Here is a 14,136-nt window from a genome sequence, read left to right on the forward strand (position 1 = left end):
TGGACCGAAGGAAGCACGACATTGGTGAGAATGGGCTGAGATAAGACTCATTCGTTAGTATGTAATTTATACAATCTCCTGTGTCCACACCGGACCAAAGTCCATTCCCTTCGATCCCTGGGTTCTCTCGAGTTGAACCTGCAACTCGTCTGGATGGTATCTAGATTCTCTCTATTTACAAAGCTGCTGTGAAGCATCCTTTCTTTCTAATGGTTCACCTCCCATTCATGCAAAAGAAACCCATCGCCATGCTCAGCATGATCAAATAACAATGCTGCAAAACTTTTTCCAACGTCTTTCCACCCGAAGTTTCAGTGCTCGCGGTCTTCATTCCCGACAAGAGTGTCTGCCTCTGAGGGGCTGGATCGCGGTCTCTCAGGATTGGGAACTGGTTAGGGAGTGGATATAGGCCTTGGAGCAGCCGAAATTGGTGAATGGCCAGTCTCCGGCCTCTCGACATCAGGAACTGGAACCTCCGTCCCCTTGCCTGCCAACATCGAACGAGAGATCCGAACGAAGAAGATCGAGATGATGAGTCCAGCTCCAGCAGAAACTGCAGCGTAGATGAATGCAGCCTGAAATGGCCACGAGATGTGCCTGAAGGACGCTTCTTCATAATCTGGCGAGCTAGGCGCTGGAACCACGACATCGCTCTCGGCTTTCTTGGCCACGATCTCAGATATTGACAGTGAGAATGACATGGCAAGGTTAATGAGGATGGATCCCACTGCTCCGGCCAGGCCTTGATATCGTTGCGGTGATACGGCGGTGAGGAAGACGACGGAGACCGTGTATGTCAGGTCGATGCCGATAGTCGCGCACAGCATCGACGGCATGACGAAGGCCCAGTAGTTCACCGGCAGTGGGCAGAGGGCGAGGAGAAGGGGAGCGCCGATCCACGCCAGAGCCGAGATGAAGAATAGAAGCATGACCGGTGCTCTGTGCAGGATTGCGCCAGACAATGCACAGAGGAGCAAGCCACCGATGGCTGTTGGAGTGTACCACGCGGCCAGCGTGACACCTTGGATACCGTTCGGTGTACCAGTCAGCTCTGGGCTCTGGAAGAACTGAGCGGATTCGTAAAGCCAGACACCGTACGAGGCGTAGAAGCAGAGACAGGCCATCGACAACGCCTTGACGCTCTTGGGTTTGAAGAAGTCGAAGGGCAAGAGCGCGCTGGAGTTGGTCATGTACCATCCTTCCACCCAGAACGCCACCCCAAGACATCCAAGACCGCAGATTAGAGGACCCAAGACCATGGCCGTTGACCAGCCTGACCCTGAAGTACCAGCTGCAGCGTAAGGCTCCACAGCGAGAGCATACGCCACAAGAATCAGACCAGCGGTGATGAGGAACGCACCCCACCAGTCCATCTTGAGATTCATCTTCTCCCTGTCGGTCGGATCATGCGGTACGGTAAGATACGCCGTGATAGCCGTGATGAAAGACAGGGCAGCGGCGATGTAGAAATACCAACCAGGCGCACTATCCGGCAACGCACCTGCGACGAGGAACCCAGCGAAGAAACCAACAGGAGCACAGCCTGCGTACAAGCCCAGCACGATATTCTTCCGCTTACCGCCTTCAGGGTACGTACTCCCAAGCATGGCGAACGTCGACGGAATGGAAGCCGCAATCGCGAGACCTTGCATCGCTCTCGAGACGTCGAGCAAGATACCCGCGCCAGCGAAACCCGCCAGTAACGACCAGATGCCCAACCATAGCACGCCGAACATGAACGGGAAGTATCCGCCATACATATCCGAGATGCGAGCGAAGATCAGGAGAGTCGCGCTGAGGATGAGAGAGAGCAGACTCGCCGGCCAGAACTCGCCCATGTCGCCTGGGTTGTTCCTCGCGGCGTGGCGCTTCATGATCTTGGGCAGTTCGATGGCGAAGCCGGAAATCATGTATTCTGCGAGCAGCTGGGTCATGGCGATGGTGAAGCAAAAGCCGATTTCCATGGCGATGTGCCGGAATCTGCTTTTGTGCTTCCGGGTACCGTCCTCGTTGAGAGATTGGGCTGCTGAGGCTGTATGCGGCGTCGTGGCCCCTGAGTTTGGAGGTTCGCCCATGCGCTTCATTTCCATGGTGTCGCGGTCGGAAAGGGTCTCCACTTCTGAGTGAATCGTCGGCTCGCGTTCGAGAGGACTGTCGCCATGGTCCGAGGCAGGGCTTTGGTGCTGTAAGGACTTGCGCTTCCAGTCCCGGCGCTCGTGGTGGAGGGTGATGAGGCTGTCGAGACTGGCAAGCCGAGAGAGAGAAGCACGTGGTTTCGGTCTCATGCTTCTAGAGTGCTGCGAGCTACTTCTGGAAATGGACGGCTGTTCCAAGGCTGGCAACTTCCAGGGGTCATTCGGCAGCATATGAGGCGGAATCGCAGGGATCGGAGTCTGTTCACTCGCAGCGATGTCTGGCACAGATCCCGATCTCAAAGGCGGATGACTCTGCGGTCGACGTGGTTGATTCTCCGCAGGTGATTCGAAGATGGAGTTTGCTGCGGACCCAGGCTGACTTCTACAGAAATTCCTCTCGTAGCGCAACGACGAGTGACGGGTCACTGGCGTCGGGGACCGCAACGGCGCGGGTAAGCTGGCGTCTTCGTATGCGTCGACAGAGTCTTCGCCTTGGAGTCTTGACAATGCACCTGCAATTGCTTGTGACTGCGAATAGCCAGTCGGCACACGAGTCGGTGTCGGAATCGCTGTCGTAGTCGCTGTCGTAGAGGCTATCGAAGGCCTTGGCAGGCCATGTGGCAGGTCAGGCATTTGTGAGATCTGAGACACGGGTATTGACGGTCCATGTGTTGACGATGCCATTGAGACTGGGCGTCGAGGTGGGAGATACGGTGGCGTTGAACTCCTTGACAAACGCTTGTTCTCCATTTCTGAAGCGGATTTCGGTCGTCGAGGAGGCAAGAACGGTGACTCGTTCGATGAAGATGCCATGATTGTACGTTGTCGTTCTGACCGTTCGTTCGTTTATTCGTTTGTTCGTCCGTCCGCAAAGATCTGAGATGGGAGGATCACAGTCCACATTCACCGAATTTACCGGCTCGATCAAAATCAAGGGACAAGTACGGCGGCCATGTACTGAACCCAGAAGGAAGTCTTGGCCCCAGCCCTTACAGAGCGTTGCAAGTTCAGGAGAGGGAGAAGCAGGGAGCTAGAAAGAGAAATGTTCATCCAAGGGGTTGGGAACAGAATAATCGGTCAAGGAGTACCATATGACGCACACGCACGCTGGGCACGTCTGTTCCAACGAGATGTCGGTCTTGGGGCCCTTTCTTTATATGTCGTTTGCTTGGACTGCTGGCTGCTGCGAGTAGCCGGCAAGGGTGCCTGCAGGGCCACACGAAGCGAGGGGAACAAACGCAGCATACCAGTAACACGGCTCTACGTGGAGCAAGATGGCCTGTCAAACTGGCCCGATCTGTGAGGAAAGATTTGGGGAAACGAGGAAAGACTGACCCACCTGGTGTGGGCTATTGTCCAGTTGGTACGCAAACCGCTGTCACGAGGGTATGCAGTTTGGGTCAGAGATGTTACAGATGTGCCAGCCGACAATCGAGCCCTGTGCGACGTGTCTCTCTCGAGCACGGCGTGGACCTTGTGTGCAGCAGCAGCAGCGAGCCAGCGACGCACCCAAGTGATCAAGCAGAAACGCCGTATAGGCGGCCGCCGAGAGCAGCACGGAACCGCACAAACTGGCTCTTCTCAGCAGCTATCCGTTTCAGCTTCAGACGTAAGACGGGCGGGCTGCATCTGGGAGTCTCAGCCGGCAAGCGGCGATGAAAGGACTGGGATGTCTGTACGGTGCTGCATGGGCGAGGCGGAACGTGTCTCCCGTCGAGATCAGGAACAGCGGTATAGCCAGGTCGTCGGGGCGACCAGATCTGAATTCAGAGGCATCGTAAATCGCTCCCAGTGGGGCGGGCTTGTGAATCGATCACATCCGCGTCTCGTCTCGTCTTCGCTCGTGTACGTCTATTGTATTTTGCAAAAACCGGCTCGCTTCTGTCTCAGACAAACGCTCCTGTACGGTTCGCCGCCCAACACGAGTGACAGCGGCCGGCTGTGTCACTGCCATGTTTTCACGGCCAGCTGGGGGATTCTCTGGGTCGGCTGCAGAGACGCTCAACGCCTTTGCAGTGCCATCGACAGGGGTTGCTGGCAGCTTGTTGCATCACCAGCGCAGCCAGAGTCGCACAGAGGGGAGCGGATCGCATACGGTTCATGCGACCTGGTCGATGGCCGCTCGTCTTGATCCCGGTCTGCGGGTTGGAAGAGGGCGATTCTTGGGAGCCACGCGTGTCGAAGTTGGGAAGAGAGAGTGTGAAGTGGAGTGTAGTCAAAGTGAGGCTGAGATTTCTGCAAGCCACGATGTGGTTGCGGGAAAGGGGTAGCACTCTGTGACAGCCGAGAAGTTCCGCGATGAATCTAAAGTCTGGTCGTATTTAACATATACATTCCTATCCTATCAACATTTGATTGTGCCTGTGCAAACATGGTATTTAATACAGATGCAACTCCGCCCCCTTGCGCTACTCCCTCAAGCCAAATCGTCCGCGTCACTTCTCCTTTCGGGAGCTGGTCCGACACTCGTCCTTCTCTTCTCAGATGGTGGTGCCGCGTGGCTGTCGTTCAAGTGGATGGCATTGGCTGAGTAACATCGCTTGTGCTGGTTTGGAGACTTTTCAGCGCCTACTTTGGCAGGCGAAAGTGGAGACTGGAGGTCTGCCACCGTGTCTCCCTCTGACGAAGAGGATCTCTTGCTCTGCCGAGCTGCCATTGCGGACGACTCCGCTGGTATTCCGTTGAACATGGGCGACATGACCTCGTGTGCGTACACGTGGTTTGTGTCATCGAAGGTCTCGTTCATGTCAACTCCGTGAATTGGGAATTCGTAGAAGCCGGAGTCAGCAGATGCGCTGTATGGCGAGGATTGGCGGCGCTCTCGCAACATCGAAAGATCCCAGTACTGAGGCTGTGTCTCAGAAGCTCTGCCGGCATTGGAGCTGTGGTGGAGGCTGCCGGCGAACGGCGAAGTCGAAACAGGGCTGTATGGCGTGAACAGAAACGGCGAAGGTGGCAGCTGGGATGTCCATGGGGTCATCGGAGAGTTGTAGTAAGTTCCTTGCTCGAAAGATGCGATGAGATCGTTACATTGTCGCAGAGCATCATGTAGACTGGCTTGCTTCGATTCCAGATTCGCCACCGCTCTTTTCGATAGTGCACGAGTGTATTGCCGCTTCTTCTTGTCGCTGCGTGACAGCTCCCTTTCCTCACGCTCTGCTAGTGTACGTTCCACTTTGGCAAGCTTCTTGTAGAGCTTGCTGAGCGCTTGATGCGTTTTGGCGAGCTCGACGGTGTAGTTGTGGTGTTGCTCATAGAGCAGAGGCAGTATGCTGGGTTGGAAGCCTGAGAACGACATGTTGGGTTTCGACGAGTCTGCGAACAATACTAGGCTGTTGATATGAACGGTGACAGCGCAAGAGTCCGGCTCCTCGCGCGAGGCACTATGTTCCACAGATCTGGCAGCGCGCTGAAAGTGGTTTTATTGCTTCAGTCTGCGAATCAGTTCCTTTGGAGCCGGCTCTTGTGCTTGTAGTCACTTTGAAGAAGATCAAATGAGCTTTTACTATTCTTGAAGCCCACCTGGCTGCGGTGGCTGCATGTCTTGAATGAAATCCTTTGATGCCCGGTAATTTGCTACGCCCAGAGCATGTCATGCTGCACGCGGACAAAGAACGACGCTGTGCCGTCCACGCGGGACATCTGTAGCTCGCCTGCGTCGAGAGACGATGAAGGAGTATCTGCTCAGTGCCAGGACAACATCATACGAGAGATTCAAGTTCGAGGTCCAAGTGAGATGGGAAGTCGTTCCTCGCTTGGGAGCGCTGTTCAAATTGTTTGGTCATGAAACGGCGACTTGATCTGACTGCTAGCCGTTCGAGTTCAGATTGTTACCCGTGTCGATGAACAAAGAGGTCGGCCCCTGCTTGAAGCAGATCTATGACCGGCCCGACTGGATTGCTCTGAAACATGTCTGCCAGATTGCTGGAATCCCAGAATCGAAAATGACATCCGGCTGGAAATGATTTTCGATCGGAACACGTTCCCCGAAACGACCATGCTTCCGATGATACAGGGTTGATCAGAAGAAGTGCAGCAATTGATAACGCCAGCGAGGTTGGGTATCAATATCGCAAGCGAGATGTGACCCTGCGCCTGGCGTTGAAAGCGGTAGTTGCATCAGATTCGCTGTCATATCGGGATGGTCGAAAAGACAGTCGTCAACGTGCATAGATCATGGCAGATCAGATCAGATGTTGAAGCCACCGTGTTCTGCAGGATCGAGAATTCTCCAGAGTCCATATTGCTCAGCAGCCTTGCGCACGTTGTCTACCTCATCCAGACTGACAGCCCGATTGATGTCTTGATACCTGACTTGTCGTTTTGCCCGATCATCGGCTGGCGCGTCACCCGGCTCAACAACTCCTTTTGAGATATCTTTGGCACGCCCAGCGGTGGTCCGCCGCTGTTTGCCTACGTGCGCTCTTGGGTGGTACTGTTCCATGACATGGATATATAAATCTTTGCTGACGTGTTCGGCGAGCCAACGCACAATGTTCTTGCCTTCATCCTCTTGGCCGGGCATGACGAGATGTCGAATGAGCACGCCTTGCCTGGCTATTCCATCCGGGGTGAAGCACAAGTCCCCAACCTGCCGATGCATCGCCTTGATGCTCTCCTTGGCCGTCTCTGCATAGTCGTCTGCCTTCAGAAGACGTTTGGATGTAGCAGCGTTCCAGACTTTGAAGTCAGCGAGGTAGATATCGACCAGGCCGTCCATCAGCTCGATAGATTCAAGCGAGTCGAAACTTGACGTGTTGTACACTATCGGCACTCTCAACCCGAGCTCTTTTGCGTGAAGTATGGACAAGGCGACCTGTGGAACAACGTGCTCGGGTGTGACGAGATTGATGTTGTGGACGTTTCCTACCTCTTGCAATTTCATATACCTTTCTTGACCATCAGCCACGCAGTGAAAGATGAAATACATCTCAGCCTACCATTCTGCAAGCTCCTCTGGACTCAAATGGAAGCCATTCTTCTGGTGTGCAATGTCATGGTTCTGGCAAAACACGCAGCGGAGATTGCATCCAGAGAAGAAGACGCTGCCAGAGCCGTTGTGGCCCTGTATACAAGGCTCCTCACCAAAATGAGGAGCTACAGTGTTGACGACGACGTCTGCGCCTATCAAGCATGTTCCTCTCTTCTCGAATCGATTGACACCGCACAGCCGCGGGCACAAGTTGCACTCCCGCAAGTGCGCATATGCTGCCGAGCGTTTCTTCGCCTCTTGGAGCGGTGTTAGAAGTTGATAGCGAGGGATATGGTCGTCGAGGAGGAACGGCGGCGCCAGGAAGCTTCGCGGGCGACTCTGGAGGAGCGGGCGTGCCAGATGTGGGAGGCATTTACGTCTGCCAATACGTCTCGTCGTCTGTGACAACATCGTGAGCCATCGCAGCCCGGCCTGTCAACAGTGTCGAGGAGAATGAAGCAGACTTCGAGGTGGTTGATGTTGTGGGAAACGAATGTCACATGTCTCGGCTCGGCTTTCTGTGGCGACATCGCTCCAGTCGCAGATCGCAATTAATCAGCAGACGTCAGTCTCTGTTCCACCTTCAACCACGAACACACTCATGTTCTCCAAGTTCTAACAATCAGAAACTGGGCAGAGGGTCAATAGCCGGCGAAAGACCAACTGCGAGTACTAAATCATGGCGCCTTCGCTGGAGGAACCGGTCCAGCCGGTCGACGACGCCTTGAATTCATGCACGAAGAAAGGCCCGGCATTATCAGCACCAGAGCCAGAGAACTGCGTTGGTCCACAAAGTGAACAAGCTGGAAAAGCCGATGCTTGTCAAGGCTGCCCGAATCAACAGATATGTGCCTCTGCGCCCAAAGGATCCGATCCCGACATTGGAGTCATCACTCAACGTCTTGCCGGAGTAAAGCATAAGATATTGGTACTCAGTGGCAAGGGTGGCGTTGGTAAAAGCACATTCGCGACTATGCTATCCCATGCATTCGCGAGCAACGTCGACAACATGGTTGGAATCATGGACACTGATATCTGCGGACCGAGCATACCCAAGATGATGGGTGTTGAGACTGAGACGATTCACGTTACGAGTACTGGCTGGGAGCCGGTCTGGGTCAGCGACAACCTTGGAGTCATGAGTGTACAGTTTATGCTGCCGAATCGAGACGACGCTGTCATCTGGCGAGGACCGAAGAAGAACGGACTGATCAAGCAGTTCTTGAAAGATGTCGAGTGGGGCGAGATGGACTATCTGTTTGTCGATACGCCGCCTGGAACATCAGACGAGCACCTCAGCGTCAACAGCTTCCTCAAAGAAGCTGGAATCGATGGCGCTGTTCTCGTAACAACCCCCCAGGAAGTCAGCCTGCTCGATGTCCGAAAAGAGATTGATTTCTGTCGAAAGGCTGGTATTAAGGTACTCGGTCTGGTGGAGAATATGAGTGGGTTCGTCTGCCCTAAATGTACACACCAATCGGAGATCTTCAGAGCAACCACTGGAGGCGGCCAAAAGCTCGCCAAGGAGACAGGCGTGCCTTTCCTCGGTGCTGTCCCTCTGGATCCTCGAATCGGCATGGCTTGCGACTATGGAGAGAGTTTCTTCGACAACTTTGGGGACTCGCCCGCTTGCAAAGCTCTTAAAGATGTTGTCAGACGCGTTGGCGAGGAGATAGGTGTTCCTGCAAACGAAGTACTGGGTGAAGACTGAGGCAAAGAGTACTGGATTTGATAGCAGAGCCTCGGATCGATTTCCTATGAGCTGGCCGAATTGTGTCACGTAACAGGCGACCGTCACTGTGTCTGTCTCAAGACAATGTGTGAACGCCTTCCTCTCACCGAGTGCGACCTGCCCGCCGCCTTTGACAGAACGAATCCATGGCTGCGGTACTTCGACAGGATGATTGTCAGGATCACCTTTCAGTGCAACGACGGGAACAGTCGCTTTGAGAAAATTGTGAGAAAGTGGTGCTCAGAAGCGAAATTGTTCAGACACGGCGCCCTCGTTATTGCCGATCGAGTCTGTTCGCAGAGAGGCGACTGAACAGGCCGAGTCCCGTCATCACGAGGTAGACTACATACGAGGCTTCAGGGGCGGCAATATTGGCGAAAGCCATGCATTCCCGGTCAAGGACAAATGACATTGGCAAGTCGCCCGCTGCTTCTGGCTGACGACGCTGGCCACTTTCACCACACGCAGAGTACTCATACCTTGCATGAAATCTCGCATATCGCGCAACATTCCAGTCTTGGTTCGAGACTGCGGGCCATCTTCCCACGGCATGATCATTCTTGCTCAGAAGCGAACTCGAACGACCTCCAACAAGCCTTCTCTTGCCAAGCCAATATACTATGTTGTCCTTGCTCACAGTCCAGACCAGTCCTCTTTGTCTACTCATAAACACCCGCAAGCAACAATGACTTCTGATGTGTGAAGAAGACCAAAATCCTTTCATCGCTCTACACAGCGCTTTATTCGTCTTTGCACATGAGCCTTCGCCAAGCACAGGAATAAAGAAGCCACTTCAGACTATTGACAATGCCGGCAGTATTTGGACTTCGAGGCACCCCTTTAGTCGACCGTCCCATTGCGAACGCCAGTCCCTATCCAAACTCGTTTCTTCGACCATCTTTTATTGTCAGACACAGCGCTGCGCGCGACCACGATCATTCTCCTATCACCATACATTCGTTTGGACAAGTCGTTTAATACGACTCCACATCAATCACGCAAACACCCCAAGCATTAACAGATGCTTAATCTCTTCTCGACATTCGTCGCGCTGTGCGCTTTGACGACCATCCAATCCACCAATGCAGGACTCATCAAGAAGGCGCCAATCCAGCCTATTATGGGCGGTGTAAACTTCCCTGACCCGGCAGTGATCAAGACCGGCGACGGATGGCACCTGTTCTCAACTAACGCTGTTATTGACGGCAAGTGGGTTCACATCCAAAGAGCCTTCACACCAGACTGGAAGAATTTTCAATTCAAGAAAGGGGTTGACGCATTGCCAGTACTGCCCAAGTGGGCCGACCCCTTACCACGTGTCTGGGCTCCAGACGTGGTGAGGCTCGATGATGGCTCCTTTATCATGTACTACACCGTCGCCTACAGAGCACGCCCGAACCCTCACTGTCTCTCCTACGCCACGTCCAAGAACATCAACGACCCCTTTGTCGACAACAGCGACAAACCTTGGATCTGTCCCCTTGAGGCCGGTGGCGCCATCGACATTGCCGGCTTCACGGACGAAAAGAACGGCCACAAACGCTGGGTCGTTTACAAAATCGACGGCAACGCCATTGGGCACGGAGGCGCCTGCGGAAACACCATCGCCCCTATCGTCCCAACCCCAATCCTCCTCCAGCAAGTCGCCCAGGATGGGCACACCCTCATCGGCAACCCCACCGAGATCCTCACCAACATCGCCTCGGACGGCCCCTACGTCGAAGCCCCAGCACTGACCTACCTGGGCGGCAAATATGTGCTCTTCTTCTCCTCCCAATGCTACATGGGCCCGAAATACGACATCCAATACGCCGTTGCCGACAAAATCACAGGGCCCTACAAACGCTCCGGCCGACTCCTGGGCACCGGCGACTTGGGACTGAGCGGTCCTGGTGGCTTGGATGTGGCGATCAACGGCGACCATGCTGTCTTTCATGCGTACGTGACTCAAACCCCTGGCAAGCTTGAGAAGTGTAAGAATTTCGAGCGTAAGTCTGACTGTCGTTCTAGGCACACCAAGAAGATCCGGCCGTCGTATGCGGTGACGCTTTCGATGAAGAATGGCGTTGTGAGGGTTGCTGCTGCTTGAGCGTGACGTTTGCGGCTGGAATATGAATGCCATGGTATGTTTAATGTTCTTCTGAGATGATTCCATTTTCTTGCTTTCGTTGAAATGCGTTCAAGCGAGCGTTTCTTACATTTACTCTTTACTGGCAAAACAATCTTTCTCCTTCAAGGTTTCTTCGCTTGACTTTCCCTTCCTTTCAATAAAATCATACTAACACAGACCCAGAGCGAAGGGTCACGATACCCCTATCCACCGTCTCCAACTCCTCCATCAACAACTACATTCCACATCCCACCTACTGACCCACCCGCGTGCTGAAGACATAATTCGTCGAAGTGAACTCTCCAACACTAACATTCGCCACATAATTGATGAGCGTGGGCGTCGACGAAGCGCCAAACAGCGAGAATTGCGCTCCACTGAGCACATACGCCCCCTTTTGGGTCGTCGCGGGAATGTGCACGAAGTGCGTGATGTTCTCCACGATGTTGGAGAGATCTGGTCATGCATCGTCAGTAAAGTGGGGATGCTGGGGAAGGAGGTTTGGGTGGAGTACCTGGCCCCAAGAACTTCGAGTCGCAGCAACGAGCCGAGAGCCCCTGGATGAGCGTTTGCGGCGGGGGAGAGACCGAAGGAGAAGGCCACGTCCTGGGAGGCTTGAATGTCGTTTTGAGCGATGATTTCGAGCTTGACGGTCGAATCTGGGGCGACGGTGTCAGGGGTTGCAAAGCCTACGATTCGGGCGTTGTCGAGAGCGAGCAGCGAGGCTGCGGTGGTGAGGAGGGTGGTGCGCATGTCGAGGGTTGAAGGGGTTGTGTTGGAGAGGTGGAAGCTGTTAAGTTTGACTGCGATTGTTCGGACTCAGGAGCAAGGTTAGGTACTCGAGTGGAGACGAGTGTGTTATATACCTGATCTGCGAGGTCGATTACATCGCTGCTGCTGCTATTCTTGGCGTAGAGTCGTACAAGTTCAACAGAACATTTCTATACGAGAAAAGCTTCCATGGATGATGAGCAAGACCATGTTGAAATTCATGAGTGGCAGCGATTTTTCCGTATGGCCACGCGGATGCTACTTCTCTTGTGGTTGTCGGAAGAACCGACCAGGGGTGCGAGAGGCGAATTCGACGCCTTGCGATCCCCTTGGTCGCCTTCGCAGGTCCTACGAGCTGACCGATGCTGGGAAAGAACGACCTGTGGAGGTCGACTGGGCTGTCAGAACACGAGGCAATATAAGATGATGGTGGTGAGAAGGGATGTGTCACGGTGTAAGAGTGATCAAAAGTGGCGAAAGTAAGATGGCGCTGGAAGGGGTAATCTGCAGCGCATACAAAGCAGTACTCGTGATGACTGTGTTTGTCTGTCTGGTTTTCCTGCTCTGTCTCTGGTGTACAAGTCATGGTCGTAGCCTTCATCGTTACATCTAGGATCCTGCCACTCCTCCGTCGATATCTCCGACTGGCTGCGCTGGGACCGCAAACATGGGGACCTTTCTTGGGGGATTTGATGCATCGGTGATGTGAGTAGCCAAATCACATGGGGACCCGGTGTGTCTGTGTGTTGAATGCTCGTCTCTGCTTGATGGGCGGCCGAGACTGGCGGCGTGCTTCTCAGGGGAAGCCCCCTTCACTGGTTGCGCTATCCGCAATACATTGCTGTGGTCCCCGTTGGTATTCGAGGATTGACTCGTAGCGTTGGATGTACTCGGCGGCTTGGCTGCAGGTTGAGTCGACTGTGGCAGGGCAAAGTCATGTGCATTTGATGGACCAGTTGGAATGGGTACGGCCTCCGTTGAAGGGGCCTTGAAGCCTTCGTTCAGGACGGGTTCGATGGATTCTCCACGATTCAGAGCCTCTACCTTCTCACGAATGGAGGATAGTGCCTCGGGGTTGTTTTCGTACGGCTTCACTTGCTCATTAGCTGCCGGGTTGGTGGAATCAGCACTCCCGTCCTCTGTTGGTTGCTGAGTAGTATCCTCTTCATCCTTTGGCGACTTGGTCTCAGTGGCAGGATTGCTCTTCTTGCGCTTCGCATCAGCAATAAGCCGGCTGAACTCATCTTGATGCCTTTTTGAGTATGCGTCTCCGTCGAAGTCTTTCTTCATAATGGTGCTGCTCAACCCATTTGGGTTGGGTGCCCTGCCACCCTGTGTCCTTTCCCATACGTCCAAATCGTAGAGCAGGTCTCGCTTCGAGCGTGGGTGATTAGAGTCGCAGTTCGCATTCCAGATGTTGACCCATTCTCTGTGCCGTTGAATCAAGAGTTGCTTTGTCCCCCAGTCTGGGATACCAACATCTTTCAGTTTCTTCTTCAGCGCCAGCTCCTTCATCATGGAATAGTTGAGCTCGTTGATGCGATCCTGTGGTCTCGCATTGTGCCCTGATGCTGATCTGCCAAAACCGTTCAATGGCGTCCTTGCTTTTGATCTGCTTGCTTGCTTCTTCTCGTCTTCGCATCTGTCCAAGTGAGTGAACACGTCAACCTCTTTCATTCGCTTGCCACATCCAAGTGGGCATTCAACACGACCATCATCCGGCGGTGGTTCAGGCATGTACTCCTCGTCTTCGTCGTTGCTGTCGGCAATCTCAATGGGCTCTGGTTGCGACTCTTGAGAAGCGGCGATTCGTCGACTCTTGCTACGAGTTGTCCGTCCAGATGCTTCCGCCTCAGAAATGTCGTCAGAGTCTAATACCGCCGGTCTCTTCCTCTTTCCGACTCGTTTCGGCGCCTCGAGATCATCTTGTGCCTGCCTCGCCACTCCAAGAGCTGCGGGCCTCGCTGTCACAAAGGTCGTGACCACTTCCTGTAATGCCCAGTTGTTGCGCAGCTTGTTCGCCTGGTCTGAGGTTCTGCAAGCAGGGCATTTGCCGTCTGCTGAGAGCGATGTTCGTATACATTTGGAGCAGAAGGTGTGGTTGCAAGAAGTGATCATCGGCGTGTCGTAGAACTCTTTGCATATTTGACAGTGCAATGCATTTTCCAACTCGGAGAAGCCGTTCAGAGGAGTACTGAGCCAGTCGGTCGAGTCGGGCACGTCGTACGCGCTGTCCATGGTGTTGAGTTGGCGGTTGGAAGTGGAAGACGTGAAGCGCGTGCCACTTTAGACGCGGTGGCAGCAGGCAAAGGATCTAATCAATATATTGATTGGAAACACAGTCAAATTTGACCTCCCCGCAGACTTTGGAAGCTGCGATCGCGTGTGCAGCGACGCGAGAGCTTGAGAAATTTCA

General features: G+C 53.9%; 7 protein-coding genes across 7 annotated transcripts; 2 read left to right on the plus strand and 5 right to left on the minus strand.

Moving 5' to 3' along the window:
• Positions 1–311: 311 nt before the first annotated feature.
• Positions 312–2,948, minus strand: M409DRAFT_67605 (uncharacterized protein; the record flags this gene model as incomplete). Its single annotated transcript, XM_033817476.1, has 3 exons — positions 312–388; positions 503–2,560; positions 2,687–2,948. 3 exons carry the CDS (start codon positions 2,946–2,948, stop codon positions 312–314), a joined length of 2,397 nt encoding a protein of 798 aa, XP_033665789.1.
• Positions 2,949–4,551: 1,603 nt separating this feature from the next.
• On the minus strand, positions 4,552–5,433 carry M409DRAFT_24804 (uncharacterized protein; the record flags this gene model as incomplete). Its single annotated transcript, XM_033807400.1, has 1 exon — positions 4,552–5,433. The coding sequence occupies one exon, from the start codon at positions 5,431–5,433 to the stop codon at positions 4,552–4,554; it is 882 nt and encodes a 293-aa protein (XP_033665790.1).
• Positions 5,434–6,324: 891 nt separating this feature from the next.
• Positions 6,325–7,518, minus strand: M409DRAFT_24805 (uncharacterized protein; the record flags this gene model as incomplete). The annotated part of the gene is made up of 2 exons (XM_033807401.1): positions 6,325–7,024; positions 7,076–7,518. The coding sequence occupies 2 exons, from the start codon at positions 7,516–7,518 to the stop codon at positions 6,325–6,327; spliced, it is 1,143 nt and encodes a 380-aa protein (XP_033665791.1).
• A 268-nt stretch (positions 7,519–7,786) lies between these two features.
• Positions 7,787–8,818, plus strand: M409DRAFT_67608 (uncharacterized protein; the record flags this gene model as incomplete). The annotated part of the gene is made up of 1 exon (XM_033817477.1): positions 7,787–8,818. The coding sequence occupies one exon, from the start codon at positions 7,787–7,789 to the stop codon at positions 8,816–8,818; it is 1,032 nt and encodes a 343-aa protein (XP_033665792.1).
• Positions 8,819–9,959: 1,141 nt separating this feature from the next.
• Positions 9,960–10,928, plus strand: M409DRAFT_67609 (glycoside hydrolase family 43 protein; the record flags this gene model as incomplete). The annotated part of the gene is made up of 2 exons (XM_033817478.1): positions 9,960–10,777; positions 10,850–10,928. 2 exons carry the CDS (start codon positions 9,960–9,962, stop codon positions 10,926–10,928), a joined length of 897 nt encoding a protein of 298 aa, XP_033665793.1.
• Positions 10,929–11,202: 274 nt separating this feature from the next.
• Positions 11,203–11,702, minus strand: M409DRAFT_24808 (uncharacterized protein; the record flags this gene model as incomplete). Its single annotated transcript, XM_033807402.1, has 2 exons — positions 11,203–11,405; positions 11,537–11,702. The coding sequence occupies 2 exons, from the start codon at positions 11,700–11,702 to the stop codon at positions 11,203–11,205; spliced, it is 369 nt and encodes a 122-aa protein (XP_033665794.1).
• Positions 11,703–12,329: 627 nt separating this feature from the next.
• On the minus strand, positions 12,330–13,958 carry M409DRAFT_67610 (uncharacterized protein; the record flags this gene model as incomplete). The annotated part of the gene is made up of 1 exon (XM_033817479.1): positions 12,330–13,958. The coding sequence occupies one exon, from the start codon at positions 13,956–13,958 to the stop codon at positions 12,330–12,332; it is 1,629 nt and encodes a 542-aa protein (XP_033665795.1).
• Between the last annotated feature and the right edge of the window lie 178 nt (positions 13,959–14,136).

This window comes from Zasmidium cellare (assembly GCF_010093935.1).
Source record: "Zasmidium cellare ATCC 36951 unplaced genomic scaffold M409scaffold_24, whole genome shotgun sequence".
NCBI lineage: Eukaryota > Fungi > Ascomycota > Dothideomycetes > Mycosphaerellales > Mycosphaerellaceae > Zasmidium > Zasmidium cellare.